The following is a 21837-nucleotide window of genomic DNA, read 5'->3' on the forward strand; positions in this document are numbered from 1 at the left end:
ACGCTCAGAATCGAAAGAGTCGTTTCGCGTAGAACTCTTCGCCTGATAAACTTGATGTCAAAACCAAATTAAGCCGCGATTGCGCCGAACAATCGACAAAACAGCATTGAACAGGATTAATCGCGGTCGGGACGGAATGTAAGGATCGTGAAATGAATTTAATGTATTTAAACACGTTTAAGCTTGTGATTAGTATTTTATTTCTTTGGACTTTTTAAAAAAAATCTGTTTTCTTATTTATATATTTTTTTTTGGACTTTTTGTGTAATATTTTGTTAAATTTATTCCTTTCACTACCTTTTTGTATTCTGTTCACGACGTAATATTTCTCAAGACTTCCGTGAAAACGCAATTTTGATTAAATAAAATTGAGAATGTATCTAGTGGTTTGATAATTTCGTGGAATCCTCCTCCTAGCCTTCCGACTGGTATCACTTTCGGCGACACGAAAGTCGCTAGTACATCCAGTCGTTCAGCTGTTATCGGGTCGGCAATTTAATTTACGAGTACCTTGGTAAACTGCTTCCGAACTCCCTCTCTCTCTCTAGTTTGAAAGGTATCGAACGTCGGATAGTCGTCTACGGAGAAATAAGGAGTCGCGCAACAGACGAGAAATCCGGCTCATCCTATTCGTTCACAATAAGAATCGTTGGCAAAAATTACTTTAATCTCGAAGCCTCGTTTCACACAGCTTTCGGCGCCTGTCACCGCGAAAGGTCACCGAATTGTGGGTAAAAAATTCACTGCCATTCCGCTTAATGGATTTTTAATGTTGGCCTCAGAGTTTCTGGCTGTAATAACGATCACGCCGGCGGACTGTTGATTGCTTCCGTAATATCGTAAGAACTGCAATTCTTTTGTAATATTTTTTAATAAGTTTCCATTATTTTTGGACCAGTATGCTAGCGAGACATATTAATTAAGTTTTAGCCGCGGACATCTATTTTGGCGAATTCCGATTAAATAACACGGGTTACATGAAAAATATCTTTTGACATTTACTTCAATACGAGCAAACGAGAGTGGGATTATCATAAATTATGCCTGGGATGTTCATATTGATCCTCGTACCGATATACAAGACCAGGGATGTAAAATAAAGGAGATCCACTTGACTTGAGACACGTTCCCAAGACAAGATAAAAAGCAATCTGCAATCATCCCTGTATGTGTACGTGTGTGTGGTCTACTTATTTCATATAAATTAGGGACAGATTTTATTTATTTACTTTGTAAAAATTTCAACATAGAATAAAGCTATGTATATAGAGAACCGATTTTAACATTGCCATATCGCAGCTACAATATTGGAGTTGAGATCCTGTTTGTTTATTTTAACTTTTTTTTTAGAGAATATCTCGTTATATTGTGCGAAATTACGCGAGATGCATTATTCACATTGTATCAGAGCGCATCCCTACATTTTTCTACTAATACAATGAATGTCGCGTTTGAAGTGCAGTCGTATCGGTGCTTTTTCCTCGTTTCCGACGGATAAGCACATTTCTCATTCAACTGAAAAACTACCTTGTTAGATCTCGCGAAAGTATCCTCGGACGGTTTAAAGCGTATCATCCGAGTAAAACACGTCGGCGAACTTTAAGACCGACAACGAGCGAGGAACGAGTGACGAGAAAGAGGAAGCAAACAGCGTCCCTTTAGAAACACCTGTCAGCGCTGGCAGATCCGAGCGCAATTAATTTACCGAGCGGCAGAATCGAGAAGCCAAAGCGTTACTTCGACCTGTCCTCGATCGATCATCCGTTCGCGCTAACGACCAGTTTAGCCTTAGCGATGCCGTTCCTAAAATGCTCCACGAAGAAGTCCCATCCACCTAAGACAGATTCTCGCATCCCCTTTCGCTTTTCGCGTTTCATTCGAGACTTCTCTTTCGCTTGTTCCGCTTTTCCTCTTCGCTTCCATCGGCCTCGCTTAACGCACCCCTCTTGACACCTCTATCCATCAGTCTAACTTTGGTGATTATATCAATCCCAAATCAATTTTGCCGACAGCCTCCGTACCGCATCCTTTTCCCTCCCTCCCTCCCTCTTGCCCCACCCATTGCCGCCACATCATTGAATTACAAGAGGTGAATCGCTCCGAATACTGCAGCCGCTCGATACGGGAATTAATGGGAACGCCGTTACCCATTTAAGCGCTCGATATGATAGCCGACATCGATGGAAAATACGGTCACTGAAAAACTATACTACCTTTGGCGCGCATCGCGTCATCTATCTTGTCGTATTAACGTTTGTTATTATTTCCCAGATGACAGCGTTCTGTCGCAGCGTCGGGTCAGTTCTTTCGCGAATAACATAAAACGTATGCTCTCTTTAATATTGCGTGTTTTCTATTCCGGTGGTATTTTTGCGCCACAACGAAAATGGGCTTCTAATTCGGCACGTTTGTTTTAATTAAAAATCATCTCGAGTATATTATTAAAATTGTTAAAATCGTTTCCTCTTATGCGGCAATTCTTCCATTTTCAGTTCAAAATATTTCGAAAGACTTGTTAATAAAACTGAAAATCAAAACGTAAAATTCGCCGGATCCAATTTGGTAGAAAGCGTTGTATTGATTTTTCCGGTGCGGGTCTTTCAGTGGTAGATTTTAGGCATTCGAAATTGCAAAACCTCCCCGCTAAAATTAATTGCATTTTCGGAATAATCCGTCAAATCACGATAAGCCATCGTAGCATTCATCAACGTACGTAGGATCAATGCAAACTAATTTAGTAGTCGACTCCATATATCGGTTGAAATCAATCACTCGCGTCTACGCACAATGCGCATCCACGACATATTGCTGGTATACATATAATAATTCGCGCACTTCCTACATATCATATCACCCGTGAATCCTGCTACACGGACACTGACTATCCAGGAGAATTATGTGAAGCTCTTTTATCAAAAACCTAACGAACTCGCGTCACTTGGGAAACGAGAAGGTCACGCCGCAGTGGACACACGGTTGCCTGTCGAAAATCCACGCAAGTTAATTGAATCGCTTGGAACTTGAGAAAGGAAGAGCAAACCGTTCGTTCATATATAATCTAGATACCAACGTACGATAAAACTTGATTAGAATCTAATAAAAATTATTACTCTAGTATATATCGCAAAACGAAGGAATGGAAGATCGATTTTTCGATATACGTGTACCCAAATAAAATCGAAACCTGGGACGCTCGCGCAGTTCTTCGCGCAGTTCTTCGCGCACGTAGCTCGTGGAAAATTAACAGGAGCATTGTCCGCTAAATTCTCGACATTGGTGCTCAACTTTAGTTGAGTACCTTGCCCGTATCCTTCATGTCCCATGCATTCCGTATGGTGAGTGCTCTGTATATATTCTGTCGGTCGATCCTGATATGTACGACGATCGAGTATATTATATCGAGTGCATTAAAGCGAATATACGACGATACGACGCGTAATGAATCCGCCTCTCTCTTTCTAGCAAGATCCTGCCGCAATTTCCATTCCGGCCGCGACACCTTGCTCGCGATTACCGGCATCCAGCTGGAAACACACTAAGGATGTCGTTAATTAATATCTGCCAAATTGATACCCGACTCGCGAGTGCGGATTGCCGTCTGTTGTACTCATCACGAGCGTCCTGTGTGGCTTAATGTTCTATTGTTCGCCGTGCGCCATTGCGAACCATCTATTATTGTCCACTATTCTACTTTGTACAGCGCCTATAACATTCGCTCTTGCGACAGATAGCTCATCATACACGATTACTATAACGTACAGGCCCCACAATGAAGGGCCCCAATGAAATTCTGTAACAATTTCTCTATTAACAATGACACAATGTGTTCGATCAGATGATTACGATATCGAATTATAACATAATATTGTACACTACTTCCTTAAACGATTAAGGTTATCGTTGACATCTCGGACGGAAGTAACTCCTTACGTTGTTACGTTTAATACCTCATTGAATCAATTAAAATGTTGATATATTTGCCTCAGCACAATATTTTCCTGGTTGGCCGAGGCGTCAGCGCACAAACATCTTATATAATTTCTAATGAGCATAGTAATTATGACTTCTTGGGCTTTATTCCTTCCTGGAGTTTCTGACAATATGTTAAACGAAGTATCATCTCGCTGAGCGAGAACCGGTTGCGTATCTCTCCTTGTCAAGAAGCAATTCACACTAGCTACGTGCTTCCTAAACAGACACTTGGTTAACGATTACGCCCGACAAGCAGCGCAATTAACGTGACGCACGCATCTGCTTCGCCGCCGCGACTCAAGAGACTGCTGGCGTTTTAACATTACAATAATCGTCGTACGAAATGCGGTTTGATTGCGGCAATTTGCTTGATTTTCACATAAAGTTGTTGCCACTTGTTATATATCAAGTTGTTTCTACATAGTGTATAAATATAATAATAACTACATCATGCGAAAATGCAAAAATACGAAATATGCAAAAAGTAACGTAAATCAATAAGCATTAGGAGTGAATATTCATGAAGTTTAGAAAATATATTCGTTTTAAGTGGCTAATACGACCAATTTGTTTTACACGAGAAAACAATTTATTTGGGAAACATCGAGTAACTCGTTTGCATAACATGAAAACGATTTATTCGGTAAGTCTATCCTATTACGTTCGTAACAACGTTTGCAGCAAAAAGTATAAAAATACGCATCCCAAAAGATGCAAATTTTACGCGTTTTACGCGACAGAATTGTATGGTATAATTTATCACGGTCGATTGTGATAATAGTTAAATATATGAAAAAAATTTGCAATCAATGATAAATAAATGATCTCCATAATAACATATTATTGATAACAAATTAATATTGAATCCGTAATAACATATTATTGATAGTAAAATATTATTGAATATGATAACGTATTAACTCTTATTATATTTGATGTGACACAAAAAGTGATGAATTTCGCATAAATTTGATAGCGGAAACGTAGGCGAGCGATTTTGACATACCAAACAGACGAAATGCATTTAAATTGGCCTAGATGCTCCATTGACATCTTGGCCGCGATTCAACTTTGGACGAGGACACATTGCGACATCCGGCAGTCTGGCCATGTTTGGGATTTAAATGGTGGCAGGCCTAATTAATAGCGTGCCATCGGAAATTTATTATGTCAACCGGCTACATTTCAAAGAAGCACGCTCCCTCGTAACGGCTGCATCGTTGACAAGTTCAACCAACCTCCGTCGACAAAAGCGGCTATACGGAGACTCTCGCATTTCAAATACTGAAGTAGATGCGGCGTCGACGGTGGACAAAGTTACAAACTGCTAAAACTTGGCGCTGACGAAGCCGCAAATACTTTGGTAAATGTGTAATGAAAAAAAAAAAAGAAGGAGATTTCAACTTCGCGAGCTCACTGAAACAAAATTCGAGGCGGTTGAAAAGTTTTCACTGGAGCGAGAAGGAGCTGCATTAGATCTCCGTATCTTTTTTATCGCGACTTGCGCAAAACCTGACACACATCGTTGGTGTGACGAAATTTCTCGAGTTTCCTAAAGAATCCTTTTACTGGAACCTGCAATTTTCATGTGAGTCCAGTGCCGTATATTTACCTGGCGGTCTTACTTGTAATTAGGTTTTACTTGTAATTACTTTGAACTTTACTCGACTTATTCGCAATGTACGAAAAGTACGTAAGAATCTTCCTGCGAAATCAGAAAGTACATGTATAACTAACAATCCCGCTGTTCTGTGTTTAGTGTGTGTGTGTGTGCTACTGCTATTATTACTGATATATATTAAGAAGAAAATTGCGCGTTCCAAATAGATACAATCTTGCTGGCGCGCGCTGCGATGTTCCCCAGCTGAATTTTTAGCTTCTACGTCTATTTGCACTTTTTTAACTACACTTCCGGGTGTCTCGTTGGAATTTGTAGAAGTTAATGATACCACAAGGGATACAGACTGACATATTCTACGCATATAACAGAGCTGAGTAAAGTTTGTTTTGATCAAATGCGGTAATGAGAAATATGAAAGATCTCCCGAGACACCATTATCGCCGATTCTCATACATAGCTGCATTCTGCGGTTAAAAAGATACACTTGACACATTGCGTCTTGAGAAGAAAGTTTCCTGGTGATAGAGATATCTCGTCTATTTTCTCCAATCGGAATATTATTTATTCGTATTACGAGTAGGTTTAGTCGTGTTTTTATTTAATTTATTATTACTAAAAATTAGTACAGTATATATATATGTGTGTGTGTAAAATCCTCGACATATATAATATTCAAAAAGAAAGAACTTTTCTTTATAATTATTAACCTAGTAAAGTTTATACATACCTGAATGATAATTTATAATACTAATGGTTAAGACAATTATTATCAATTCCTAGGTGTACCGCTCTATGAATTTAAATATAGATTTATGCTTTATATGAACATGTGTGCTAAAAATAAAGAGGTTGGGAGCTTTATTAATATGGAGCCAAAGGCGATCCATACGAGATTAAAAATTATTTATATAATTAAATAATTGATCATGGTAAATGGCATAACGCGGCGATATGTGGATGAGCAAGTTTCATTAGGCTCGCACGTAATTCGCGGCACGGCATCGCATGCGGCCGGCCCTTTTGTCATTGAAACTCTGACACGCTCATAAACACAAGCGTCATTCGTTCATAAACACCGTTCGCTTATCGCGTCGACTCGTTAGAAGCCAATTATGGGTTCCAATTGTAATGAAACGCGAAGCCGCGTTCGCTTAAAAACGCAGAAACCCGTCGATCTTAGATGGAAATGTGCGCGTGCGCATACGCTTTTATCATGAAAGCCACTGTAAACCGGTGTAACGCTCCGATAGGGCGTGTAACAAGCGAAGTTACGGCGAAGGACGATAATAATTACTTCGTTGTACGTCGCCGCGAACGTTATTGGAAATTTAGTTCGCGCTAGTTTTAAACGCAAAGTAGCGCGGCACAGATTGTCGATAATTTGCGACACGCTTTCGAGATGAATTACGCACGTTGAGCATACCGAGTCGTCGCACATTTTGTACATATTAAACCATTAAACAATAGTCGATATAATTCCGCCACCCCTGTTATTTTCAATCTTCTAAATGTACAATTAATTATATCGAGCGAAATAATAACGAATAACTGATAATTAAGTGCAATTAATAATTTAAATGCAACAGGAACAATGACGCGTAAATTACATAAACTAATTACATAAACAATAATGTGCAAACATTGTCGATAACAATATAATAGAAAATAGCATCACACCGCCCATGATGAAATTATTGTTTGAGTTAATTTCGTTACCGTAGAGTATATTGGATCGTATTTAAGAGCGATGCTGTAAACATCATACTTTATTAATAGTGTCGCCCGCCGATAAATAAATGACTATATTTTATTTCCATAGTTTACAATTTACGAATAATTACACACACACACACACATACATACATATACACACATCTCATGTATAAAGAATTTGTGTTTTTCTGTATAGATATTTTGTGACGCACGAGGTGAAACAGGTATAATAAGTTTAAATGTTAAATGTGTCAGGCTGCGTAATATATAATTACGACTTACTATTAATCAATATCAATTTGTTTAACGTGAGAACTGATAAACGTCGTGGAGGTGCTGCGATCAGATGCTGGAAAAGCGAAGTTAGCGGTGTCGTAAAATATATAGCGCGCGAGTAGATTATTCAAATTTATCGAAGGGGAAACCGATGAAAACGAAGCTAATAAGCTGCTTAGACTATGTAATAACTGCGATTCATGCGTGTGTTATGGCGTATGGGGGAATGCCTATATTAGACCCTGAACTAATGTATAACGCCGTGTACGCCTCGCCGCGGAATATTATTTCGTATTCACATGCACGTATGTGTTTACCGTGTGTGCACGGCGCACAGCCTGTGCGCCGCATATATAACCAAGAGTTACAGAAGTGAAAATTTCCCGCTTCGTGTACACCGTGGAAGCTTAACATGCCCGTACCATTTTTCTACCCCTTTTTCCGGCGATAAGAGAGAAAGAGGAGAAGGAGAGAGAAAGAGGAAAAGGGAGGAATTACAAGAGATGACATCGTGGATACAGATTGCACGTACTTAAATAGTCTGAATTATATCCTTCTATTCTCCTCTTAAAACTTGAGTTCTTGATCTTTTACATATACTCTTTCCACGGACACGTTAAAAATATGAAACCGGGATAGCTGTACGTTTCAAAGGTGACTCTGAATGCAATTGCATTTTGGGAAACTTGCACTTCCTCTCACGAACGTTGCATTGAGAACTACTGTAAGCAGAAACGTGGTAACGTAGAAAAATTACTTACAGTAACGATAAAAAATATATTGAGCAATGTAAATATAGTTTATTAACAAGATAGAAAGACAGGGGACGTAACTCCTTACGGTAATAAATGTCAGAAGCGCGCATCTTTTAGATATTTCTTGCACGCCAAATATCAAGACTGCGAGATTGCCAAGATATAATTTTCTCCGCACGTGCTTCTGGCACGAACTCGTCGATTTCCGTACGTGCGATACCGTGGAAAGGAAAGACTAAGGGGGGATTATACGAATTCCCAACGCAATCTAACGGTGATCTTGTCAAAGGAAACCTAGACCAAGGGGGATCATGTAGAAAGAGATAGACATAGCCGATACAATGTTTCGGGAGTACAAATGGAATTTGCAGTTCCCGCGCGCAAAATTGTCCGAATTATTTTACAAGAAAAGGAAACAAATGTATCCGTCGCGCAAAATAGCATGACTCGTGACGACGTATCTTCAGTCGTAAGTTACCTTCGCGTCGGCACCTTATCCGTCAACAGGTTCGAAGCATACAGGCACAAATATGCATCTCACCTATCGCTTTACGCCACTTTGAAAGTAGATTTGCCCTCGCTGCCGTGTGCACAGCCGGCCGGAAGTCTGCAAGCAACGTGAGAAACTCCGGGCAGAAATATCGAACCGTCTTACCGCTCGAGGTGCGCGTTACATTTCCGACGGAAACAACGAAAATAAATAATCAACGTCGTAATGCATACCGTAACGATAAAATATATTGCATATTGTAGAGGCTGGCGATGTAATCGGAATGCGTCGGAATGTCCGCTTGAAAAATGCACCCCGTCCCCGTTTGAATTCGCCGGCGACCGCGGACAATGCTTGTCCGGTGATGTGCAAAATCGCGTGCGACATACGATTGTCTCGCGCGCGCGCGATTTTTGGCCGAGATTATTTCCATATCTGCGAGGAAATATGAATAGGACGTGAGCGCTTTCGAGAAACACGCGAATGCACCGAATCGGCCGTACAAGGCATTATTGGCAGCATATTAAAATTCCTACAATGATACTGACTTTGAAAGTGTGTAATCGACCGGTATTAAACCGGTGATTTGTTGCAGTTTATCCGCTTCGCTGCTCGCTTTTAAGTTAGTTATTAATATTGCACATTGTTTCATGGAAATTTACCGTATTTACGTTACCTATTTACGTTAATTGAAATTAAACACATTTAACACATAATATATTACATATCGTTAAATAACGTACACAATATACTTTCTTTATTATTTAACACTAAAACTACCGAAGTGATTAAAATGACCGGTTTTCTTATAAAAGTTACTCCAATTTTTAATGGTACATTCTTTGAAATCAAACGTAACTTTGATCGCAATGTGTAAATGAATAAATATTTTCTCTTTTGCATTACGTATTTTTTCAAAAATCTTATTTAAACTGCTCCGGTAGAAAGGTACACGCTAATTGTCGGTCATTTTAGTGTTAATATGCCACGGTGAAACAGTAATTTATTATATATAATATATTTCAATATATACTATATGTTTTATAATTGAATTTTGATATATTAACATATTTATATATTTTAAATAATTTTCAAATTATGGTTATGGTGTACTTAGAGAATACAAACATATTCTGAATGAATAATAATATTTAAAATGAAAGAGAAAAATGTCTCACTACGGAGAGAATTAATATCTTTAACTCTCTGATAAATAGCAACTTTCTTCTTATTTACTAGTAAAATAGTTTAACGATTACGTTGAGAACATAATGATTTGTATTAAACAAAGATTGATTTAGTAACTAACGATAGCAAATTCTTATTAGTGCGAGAGATGGGCGAATATTAATCAAGATACCTCCATTTTGAAATTAATTTCATTTTATTCGTGTTTCTATAGGTGAACGGGTCTTGGAGTTTACCTGGATTTGTTTGTGACTTTTACATCGCGATGGATGTGACCTGCAGCACTAGCTCTATATTCAACCTCGTCGCTATTTCCATAGACAGGTAAATATTTTTTGTTTGTTCATACAAAAATCGAAAATTGCAATCTCGAGGTTTCGAATATTGCTATATTCAATAAATATTTTTATATTTAATATTTAATATTTTTTATCATTACACCTTCAAAATGTAATTTATTAAATGCAGCTTGTCGAAACCATTTAACATATTACTTATAAAACTATATACGGACGATTTAAAAATATTATTTTATACCTAATGTACACTTGTGGGAAACGTGCGGAATATAAAAATGTATCATGGATCAATTTTTTAAAATTGTAAGATTTCGCTCAATTTTTTGTGTATGTCTAAATAAATAAACTGCCTTGATAGAAATTCAGCACGATTTTCCACGTTCTTCGTTAAATTCTGACAGTTGGGAGTTTGAGTGTGCGCGTTTGGCTTTCTGCCATTCTTGTCGCAGAGGGGACGCGATGATTATCGGAAAAGTTCGAAAATCAGAAAAAGTGGGATAGGCTGATTTTACTGGTTTACGTGCTTCGAATAAGACAGAAGCTCCCGTGCCTCCCAGATACTTAGAATGCGGTTCGCTGATAAAAGAATCAGTTATATACTGGTCGTAGAAGGACGAGAAGGAATGTTCTAATTTGCCGCTACAGTTTTTTTTTTAGTAAATGGAGAATCATTTACGTCATAGAGAAAACGATCACAATCAATAAAAGAAGTTACTGGTATTGTGTTCGAGAAAGTACATAAGCCGGAAAAGTATATATAAATTGCGTTCTGAGCGATATTCATCCGATAACGTTTACGTGGTTTCGTATTGTTGAATTATGGATAAGAATAGCTGTAACGCCTACATTGTGGTTTTTTTCCTTTCAAATACAATCGCCAAAAGGTTGGTTAATAAATTGATAAATGGATAAACAAGATTGAACAATTGCTCAGCGATGCGATAAGCGCTATGCGTTGTATCAATGATTCGATTCTACAAGATTACGTTGTTGTTAGGTAAAAGTAGGTAGATAGACAAATTACTCATTCAATTCAAGCAATTTTCCGCTTGAAGAAATCTGCCATACACAATAAGAGATTGTCGTGAGCGATGCCAAGCTGGCTGAAAACATTTTAGGCGACTCAGCAAAGAAGCTTTCGACTTTAAGACTGTTTTGCACGATCGCTCCCGAACTTCGGAAACGATCGACCAGAATGGCTTGAAAATAGTTTAACGTTTATGTTCTATTTCCTCGACTTTCCTTTTCCATATAAAACAAAAAGAAGAGAAAACTCGTATAAAATAAACCACAATTTTGCTCATAAACAACAAAAATATATGTTTAATATTCGTGTAACTAAGATATTAATTTTAAAGCTGATCTACGAAAAATCGATCCAATAAATAAATATAGTGTATTATAGGTTACGTGAACTGCAGAGCATCCAAGATATGCTTGAAAGTGATCCGTATTGAAAATTATCCTTATATTTATTTATCACGTTCAAATATTGAAATTTGGAGTTTCGTTCAGATTCTACTATGTTTAGGACTTATTCGATGGTCCTGTTTCGCTCAGAAAGATATATCGTTAAAGATCGTTAAAGATAATAATCAACTGAACCAACAACGTTAAATATAGCTGCTAATCGCACGAGATACACGGATTCGGCAGGGTGGATGAGACCGGAGCGTCGCCGGATTTGCCCGCGGACGGTTTTACGGCGATTTAATGCCCGCCGCGTGCGTGGGGAGTTGCAACGCATGCGAAACGGATTTGAATTACAGATACATAGCGGTGACCCAGCCGATAAAGTACGCGAAGCACAAGAACAATAGAAGAGTTTGGCTGACGATATTGTTGGTCTGGGCGATATCGGCCGCGATCGGCAGCCCGATTGTCCTAGGCTTGAATAACACCCCTAACCGGATACCGGACCAATGTCTGTTCTACAATACGGATTTTATCATCTACTCGAGCCTCTCCAGCTTCTACATACCCTGCATCATCATGGTATTCCTCTACTATAATATATTCAAGGTGAGAGGCAGAAAACGGCATAATTCTTCGCGCCCGAACTCGACATCCGTATGATCCTATGTTTTTCCGTGTTTCTCACAAAAAAGAGCTGGGGGATGTGTGAAAATCGTTGTTTAAAAATCTCGCACAGCACTGTGTATTCATGTGGCACAGCTCAGGATGTCAGCATTTCATGATCGGCGCGTTATCGCACGTAGCGGTCATACTTGTCCTCCGGCTTCTATGTCATGAAACTCGAGGAAATTTATCTTTTTGTTTAAGTCGAAGTTTTTATCACAAGATTACGCGACCTTTTTATACGTACATCTAAAATATAGTATACGAGGGGAAAAAATGTTCTTTCAGGTAGGTTGAGAAACGCTGATATTAATAGGTCAGGCCGTCTAGCGGAAAATATAAGATCATACGGTTAATCGAAATTGCGCGTCAAACAAATATATAGATTAAACAAATTGTCATCGCACTCCGTCGTTGGTGCAAATTTCAAAACTATAGAAATTTTAAAGCGACCATTGAAAAGTTGCGATTTAATAATTACGCGCCTAAGTGTAATTGTGATAGATAGATATTGCAATCCTAGGGATCGATTCTTTTCCCGATAAAATGAAACCTTAAACCGAATTGTTAAAATTATATTTGCACTGAATTTTAAAAAGTTATACAATACGTTGCATAGCAATTGTACAAAAAAAAGCGATTTGTAATTCATCGCAAGGAAAATCGATAGTTGTCTTTGTAGTTGAATTGACGCGTGCACGCGCGATGACAAGACGCAAAGGGAATTATCTCCTGCTCCGTTGCAAAAGCGCAAAAATTTATTCGCGCCTCTTTTATCTCGGTGATTAATTCAGAAACGTGAACTGATCGCGAAATTGGCCGCACCATGAAAGGCAACCCTTGTGAGGGCAAATCCGCTGTCTTCGTAATTTAATTGTCACGTGTACTCGTATGACACGATGCCGCTGGAATAAATTCTTGTCTTTGTTACGAGTGGTGCAATTTTTTGAAACTACTTTTGAAGCTACCTCTCTCTTTAGAATTAAAAGAGGTTTCGCGGAAAGAAAGAATAAAATAGTTGTAATACAAAAGTTGATATAACATAACAAGTATGTTACAGCCGAAATCATAAGACTATAACATAGTCGAATAAACTCGTATAGTTTTAAAATGGAATAGAGATTGAAATTCGGACGTTTTCAGCAACACGATGTAACGGATGATCTCAATGGGCTTTAGATATTAGATGTTACATATTCTAATTAATGCTATTGCTGATAAAATTGTTGACATTTTATAGGGATTAATTGTGGGCTTAGAGATGGAACAAATGCATTGCGGTTGACGCCGCGGTTGTAATTATATTGCGGTTGATCATAAATACGACTAGTCTGACAATTTCCGCTGTGTGCAGTATGTGGAATATTTCAATTGGACTGTTAATTTCATACTTGTGGCAGTTGAGCGCGGATAATACCTGTGAAATATCGTAATAATATTGATACACGGCCTTTGTTTTCAATATAATGTTACCATGTTATGTTTCTGTGTAGTATCATGAGTTCACACTCTTCACAAAACCGACTATGCATCATTAAGAATTCATTGTCGACTAACATTTTTAAATTTTGCAAAATTTAAATGAAACGTAGAGAAAAATAAAAAAAAATAAAAATAACTCCAACAAATTTGATTTTTCAGCATTTTAGTGAAGAACGCAAAATTTTACTAAATGTTTTATATTTTATTACAACTTCTAAATTTATAATAAATTTTGTTTTAATCATCTAAATATTTTTCAGAAATCTTGTAAGTAAACGTAAGTATAAATTCATCTAAAGCATGAGCAAAAAAATTACTTGTTAGTTGACGTAGGAATTCACTATACTTACTCATGATCTTGTTATTGACATTAAAAAATTCTCAAATTTGCAAAAAGAAAAAGTTTGTAATATTTATTTTTCGGGTGTAACAATATATTATGAAAGATTCGTTTTTCCTATAAAAATGACAGCATGAAAATGTACTTTCCAAGGGCGTTATCGTAAAGTGTGAATATCGGAAAACACATAGACTTTCTTCTAAACTTACAAGAGAAACGAAACTCTTTTCAATACAGCTAAATCGACAGCGAAATATTATAATGCTTATCGGTGCACAGATTTTCCTACGTAAAACCATCTAGATAAATTTTGTTATATTCCGCTGTATAGGTGTTCGATAATACATTTCAGGCGTTATCCGCAGGAATTTCACGTAAAGATTTATATTATACGTTTATATCTTACGTTTACAACCTCTCAACTAATTTATGTCACAATGTTTCAATTGGCCGTTTCAGGCTCTGCGAAATAGAGCGAAAAGGGCTCGTGCCAGCAAAAAACCGAATTTAGGCGATATAAAACCGGGAAGCATCATCGAGAATATCGCTCACACGCGAAGGTGAGTACTTGACTATAGATCGCTTGTTACATATTTAGCAATCAGTTTTCTTACGCTATAAAAGTTACAGCGAATACGATCGATATCTGTAGTTTTGCTTCCAAAGGTGTTCTTTCATTAACTTATGCGCATATTCGATTTTCCGGTCGTCTTTAGTTTAACAGGAGAATTCGAAAATTTAATTGAAAACTCTTGTCAACCAATGTTGCCTCATCAGCAATATTAATAATTTCGAAGCACGAACAAAAGCAATCTCGTTGGTAACGTTACGAGACATTTTTAAACAACATTTTTGTTTATTACGGGATACACAGTAGATGAAAAAAACTATATTGACGATCGAATCATGCTGTACCTTTTATCGATACTGCTTAGCACGTAACGCATGCAAATACATGTATCAACGTCTGTTTCCTTGCTCTGGCTTGCTCTAATTACATATCTAAGTGAGTTTTCGCAAAGAAGCGGACATATGTTTAACATAGATTAAAATCTGATAGATAACAATTCATTAATATCTTGCGTAAACAAACCGAATTGAACGAACATTCTTACCCCATGGGTGTGTATTCTCATTCAACCATTGTTTCTCAGAATACAAGCGATGCCGTAAAAAATCGAGCGAAGTACGATTTATAAACCTTTTGTATAAATGTTCTGCCATGCATCTTTGAACCGCTGCGTTCTCGACCCTTGTGCCTGCAGGTCTATAAATTCTTGGATTTTTAACTCTTCGTGTCTCTCGGTACTATTTCTCGGGTTGTTGAATACGTAACTGCGCGAGTAGACTTTACTCTCAGAATAATCCATTAAATCATGGAATCTCAGCGTTTCAGTTTTAACATGAATAATCGCTCACGCAAAGTTATGTCTACTATTTCTTACTTAATATATAAATGTGTGATAGATTTTTCTCTCGCGTATACCACCACGGCGGATTTACGAATTGATCCGCGGCGAATCGTTCCACTGGAAATCGCCTCGCGGGGAAATTTATTCATGTGTTGTTTTCTTATGCGGCATTATCCGGCCTTCTTGCAGTCGTGTTAAGCGCGAGAACAAGCCGCTTTCATTTGGAGCGTGTTGCACGCCCGATGTGCCCGACAATTCTTTTCAATTTTCGCGACCGCGTAAGGCTTGCATTCCAACGAGACAATCTCTCGTGGAGATTGGTGCCAGCTGGAGCGAACTGAAAGATGGTGTGACCGAGGGTTAAGTCCCGAGCATCCCCGGATAATTCGCTTTTCTCGCACGCTCTCGCACGTGCTTTCATTTCCGCCTTGCTGACGAGGTCAGCCTCGTCTTGAATATCCAACTACTTCAACGCAGCTTAATCGTCGGTCTTTTCGCTCGCATCTGCTCGAGTATACGTCTCGTTACATTTTACTCGTTCATGCTTCGCGATGTAATTGACGTCAAAGCTTTTGTAAGATGAATATTATTGTGAAAGGTGTGCTTCATGGATATTTAAAATTTTCTGCAAATATACAGGGTGATCTTTAAGTACTCAGCCATATTCAAGGGGGCGATTCTTCTTTATTTTAAATAAAAATGTTCACATAACCATAAGTTCACATAAACATGTGTCCTAAATGGTTTAGTTTCCGAAATACAGAGTGTTAAGGTTTTCAGGAAAATCTTCAGGAAAAGAAATATTATAGCTCAATAGACATGTGTGCTCTCTCGTCAATATCTTTAGTTAACTAAAAAGATTTTCGAAAAATACGAAGGTCCTTCGTTAAGTAGTTGAGACCACGTGATGAGAGTGCGACGAAGGTAAACAAAACTTTCTAACAAACTTTTGTTTACTTTCCTTCCATCGAAGAGTGCAGAAAATCTTTAAGTATTTAAGCGCTTAAACGCGGAGAAAGCACGTACTTGGGAAAGCAACCGAAGAGCAAGACTGCCGCAGTAAAACAGAACGTGGAAGAATGTATCTTAGATTAAGGCAGACCCAAGTCGAAATTTCGATTTTATATTAATCCTGCAAATTCTATTGAACTTGAAGAACTGAAGAAAAATATCGTGATATAACACTGTACATTCTACTTCCCCACATTGATGCTACCAATGATTACTTACTCCCATTTTTCCGATATGAAAAAATCATCTCTCAATTTTCCCCATATTCTACTTGCATTAATTTTTATTCTTTAATTTTCATAAGCCAAATTTTAATCGATATGTCGATATGAGAGCTCAATTAAATATTTTAAGATAAAATAACAACTAACGTTCCGGTATACGTATTTCGCGGTACTCGCAGTGTGTATGTTGTTCGTCGGCCCGAAAATAATAACTCGCCTACGGAAAAAAATACGATATTCTAGGATACCAAAACAATCGGTAAAAAGGGCAAAGTCCTGCCAATCGTCAAACGTTGTCGTCCGTTAGTGACGCGTATATTCGGTGATCGAGAAATCGTTACAATCAACACGCTCAAAAACATTCCGAACTTTCGAAGTGTCATCAATGTTGTCAGAATGGTACGTATCGAAAATTTCGTATAGTATCCCGTAGTATTCGACGATAGTCGTCAGTTAATATACGATCGTTAGTTAAAGTTGCGTTTCCGGTCGAATCGTGTTTTCGCATGGGACTATTGAATGCTTGATCACGATAACGAGCAAAGCTGATTCCCCAGGACGAGATATAGAATGTAGCAAGATGTGGCGGTAGCTGACGATGAGGTTTACAACTACCTTTTCAACTCTTTTGAATTTCTAAATCTCATCGAAATTTTTGACCCAAATAAAAGCTTTTTCGTCTCTCGTGTACTCTCGTAGTATAAAATATTCAAAGGCCTCGGTAATGCTTACATCATAGAAAATAAAAGATCTCGTTTTACTGCAGTTATAATTAATTTCGATGATGTTGCATAATGATAATAATTTAATCGATTTTTGTCTCTCCTACCGAATAATAGTTCTGCCAATAACACGAAGATAAATAGACCACTTAATTTAGTCAGACAGAGACGATTTGTGGTAAATGACGCTTGATGAAACTTCATTTAATTTAATAGTTATTTTACGTCAAAGCGTATAATCCGCAATTAGCTTTAGTTGTGATGTTTACAGCACGTGTTGTCTTTTTGTTGTCTCGCTTAGTTGTTCGCTTTTAACAAACGACCAGTGATAACGCTCCTCTAGGGGAATTAACGGCCCTCTTAGCTTCATTCCAGCTGTGATCGCATTCGCGATGGTGTGACGTTCAGCCGCCATCGATAAATTAGACTTAGGTGTTTACAGTCGCGGTCGTAATTTGGTAACTTCGTAGCGCGTTTTGGTATCTCTCCCGGGTAAAATATATCCGACATAATCTGGCATCCCGGGTTAATCCTCCACATGCACCTACGCTGGGCGCATTGTCCATTTATCGACTTTGTTGATCACGTAGACCGAAATTCGGTAGAGACCACTGAAATTTTGATATTTACGCTGACAATCTAATGCACGAATCCTGTTGCGCGGCACGTGTATCTTACCCCCGTGCTATTTACGTGTGCACACGTGGGGCTTTTATTACGTTCACCCCGGTACCATAATTAATAATTATCCCGTGAGCGATGACGCATATAAAATCGAAACCATGCTTCCGTTGGCTCGCTATTAAATCGAGATAAAGGAAAATTTCGATTTTAATCAAGACTACAGAAATTTATCAATAACGCAACCACCCTTCGTGTTAAATTCTAACGATATATTTAATGGTATAAACAATTTAATGATACATGCATATTTGAATGCAAGTCGATCAAAAAATTCTCAATCGATACGGCTGGCGGTTTTGAGTTTTATAACTTGCGATCTGTTTCCTAAAATCTTTTTATAAATCACTATGAATCCCACCCATAAAACGTAATCCAATTTAATAACAAGATTACGATATTTATTATGATCTTGCGAACTAATTATCTATCTCGCGAGCGAAGCGAGGAAAGAATCAATTATTCGAGACTCGTCGTGAGAGAAAACCGCTACGCTCTGTCACTCAGGAACTTACAGGTGCTGTTAAAAAGCGCGACGTCGCTTTGTGCATGGTAGATATGCTACTTGGCGGATTAATGCTGGAAGCTGCCGGGAAAGAAGGAAGTGCATGATAGGTGTAGAAGCTTTTCTAGAGGCTTTTGACTAAGATCACGTAGTGGGTATTCTGTGGCAAGGTTCGCGGAGACGGCGTTGGGGGCGGCCGCCCTGGTGGCTCCTGGGATCGAGGAACCGACGAACACCGCTTCCGGCAGCAATGAGGACGAGGACGAGACGCCCCTCGATCCCGTCGTCGTCATCTCCAACGACAAGAGCACGGAATTCTTTCTAGCTACGGTCGTCGAGGAAGCAGCGTAAGAATTTCATCATATCTTATCACTCGTATCCGCGTATAGTGCTTCCGCGAGCGAAAGCTGGATGTCGGAATTCCCTTTCAGCGATATCGAATCTCACGCATTGTCATACCAGCTGCGCGACGTAACTCGTTGCGCGCCAGCGCGAAAAGTCGTACGAATACGTCATCTCTGAGACACGGTTACTGTCTTTGAGGTTAATACTTCGTTTGAAATGTGTGCCGCTCTGCGGCGGCAGCACAGCATGAGTCGCGACCAAAGTGGATTACAAAGCCGGAAAGAGGACTCTCCTATTTGTTAGCGATGTCCAATATTTACCGTCGACAAATGCATCGCGTTGAACGACGATGAAAATGCCGTAACTTTTCTTTTGTCCCGATTATTATAAGAGTTCCTGGATTCAATAATGATGCGCAATAAGAGCTCTTATCTTTCATTTAATAAATAGAAAGATTGCACTCTCTCTTGTAACAATTCTTGTTTCACATGGCATGAAATTTTTGATTTTTTTTCTTTTCAATACTATTAACAAAGAAGCACCGTATCAAAACAGCTTAACTTTACTTTGAATACTTTCGTAAACTTTCCTTTTGCCGGGGAATGCGCAAAATAACTTCTATGAAATGGTTTATATGTCGAGTGCATAATAAAAATCATGATTTAACTGAAATACAAAAGATTCATCTTTTAACTGTAGTTAAGCTTCCAGAAATAAAAGAACTGTTTAAATTCGCGATTTTCCAGAAGGCGACGTGTGTAATATTCCATTTACATGTAAAATATAAAGAAAGAAAACCGTTCGCATTTACCTTGACTAATAATCGTTTTCCATTCTTTCAATTTTTATTAAACGTCGTGAAAATGATTTAATTTACATTGTTATCGTGCCACAGCTTATTTTTTTAATTTTCTTTGATTGTGACATCAATTTAAAAGAATCACGAAACGCGAAATTAAAATAAAGCTTAGAAGAGCTTATTAATGTCAAATTAGACTCGCGACCCTTGCGCAACTTGACCTACAAACTAAAAAGTATTTCATCGAACGACCGCGTGAACTTTCCGGGGAATTATATGATTCCTATGCGATGTCGTGCGGCAAATGGGATTTGCGAAATTTTTCGATCGGCCAGTCGGCAGGCGGTACGAGAAGGTGGACTGTGTGCTAAACAACCGTAAACGAACACAACGATACGATCAGGTGTAGCGGTGGCAAGCAATAATTGTTTCCTTACTCTGTCCAAAGAATTCCGGGCTAATCGAGAAGGTTTCGAGTCAATCAAAAGTTCAAGCCTACTGTTTAATTGGCCAATTGGAGGCCTCCAATTAAAAGGAATATTACCTCCGCTTCGCGTGCCGCAATGTTTGCGTCGCCATACACCGTTCTATTGCGCGATGTCTTCGGGTTACTTGTAACGTGAGAATAATTGTTATTTTATTCCTAGCTAGGGACGATCACTATTTCGAATTTTCTTGATCTTTTTTCCGAATAGAATATCTGCAGTAATAAAGCATGTAGTCACGATACATAAATGCATAAACTGCAAATGCATAGAAACTGGTTAAATGTACGTAACGTAATTCGAATGAATAATATAGAATGCAAAAATACACCAAGCGAATTAGTTCGCGATTTTCTCTTCGCCAATTCAAAACGATTGTAATTTTATATGCGAGCTGTTTTGAATTAAGGATGCAATGATAATTTGATAATATCAAAATGTTGATATATCGTGGATCAATACCGATAATTTATCAATAATATATATTTTTCCGATACATCGTTATATCGATACTAATTTCAAAGATATTCTGTGATTTGCAATTTATCCCGCTTATATCCAATTTTACCAACTTTACGGCGCGGCACGGCTAACAAGTTGAACGTTCAAGCGCGCGTCGGTGATCGAACGAATCGAAAGTATTCGCGAGCGTGGAAGAGCACAATGGGGCAGGTGATGAAACGCCGGTGATTTCGCGGTTCGTTCGTTTTCTCTCGGCGACCCAGGCACAATGGTAGGCCGGCGGCTGGCCGGTGAGCTTTCCTCCGATTTCCATGGCCCGTGCAAAGCTCGCGCACAATACTTGTTTGATGGAAACTCGTCGCTCCGATAGTAATCCGGAAGTTTGCGGGCTAATCGCAACAGACGGTTCCTTTGTACTGGCGTGCGCGAGCAATTTGCATATAGCTGTTCGTGTTACCTTTGAGAGCCGGCCAATCAAACGCCGACGGGCATTTCACAGTTATTAATTAGTGTATACTTTCGCGCGGCATCTCGTTTACCATCGTGTTTACCTCGAGCTTGAGAGACCAGGGTTGTATGGGCGTTTACCCATAAAATGCAAAAGTTTGCGTCTGCGTGTAGACAATATAAACTATGTATACTGTGTCGTTCACAATAAGCAATCAACGAACCGTCAGGGAATGGCTCATCTTCTTCTCACATTTCGTGAATCTTATTTCTATATTTTACTTGTGACAAAACTCACAGATAAACTTGAATTATAACATTTGTATATTAATACCATGTATATCACCATTTTTATATCTATAGAAATCTCTTAAATATGCGTAAAATGAATCATATTTAACTTTACTTAACCTAATCTATCATAACTTGATAAAATGATTTAGTTTAAACACAACGGCGCAAATTTAATTAAACGAAAAACCAATATTGGATTTGACAAACATGATTTCACACTGATAAAAAAGGAAAA

The 21837-nt window shown here is 38.4% G+C and overlaps 1 protein-coding gene across 7 annotated transcripts in view; it reads left to right on the top strand.

Moving 5' to 3' along the window:
• LOC106740953 (dopamine D2-like receptor) overlaps positions 1–21837 on the top strand; it is a 183974-nt gene that overhangs the window by 153018 nt on the left and 9119 nt on the right. For 3 of the 7 annotated variants that reach the window (XR_001374144.1, XM_014612451.1, XM_014612452.1), the window contains exons 2-5: positions 10230–10339; positions 12084–12336; positions 14675–14775; positions 18923–19117. Coding sequence is in view for 6 of the 7 variants with exons in the window: in XM_014612451.1 (XP_014467937.1) it covers positions 10230–10339; positions 12084–12336; positions 14675–14775; positions 18923–19117 (659 nt within the window). In the remaining variant the exon portion in view is untranslated. The remainder of the gene's footprint in view (positions 1–10229; positions 10340–12083; positions 12337–14674; positions 14776–18922; positions 19118–21837) is intronic. The other 4 variants (XM_014612453.1, XM_014612455.1, XM_014612456.1 and 1 more) reach the window with 2 other exon arrangements.

Source organism: Dinoponera quadriceps, unplaced genomic scaffold, assembly GCF_001313825.1.
Source record: "Dinoponera quadriceps isolate SergipeBrazil2010 unplaced genomic scaffold, ASM131382v1 scaffold397, whole genome shotgun sequence".
Classification (NCBI taxonomy): domain Eukaryota; kingdom Metazoa; phylum Arthropoda; class Insecta; order Hymenoptera; family Formicidae; genus Dinoponera; species Dinoponera quadriceps.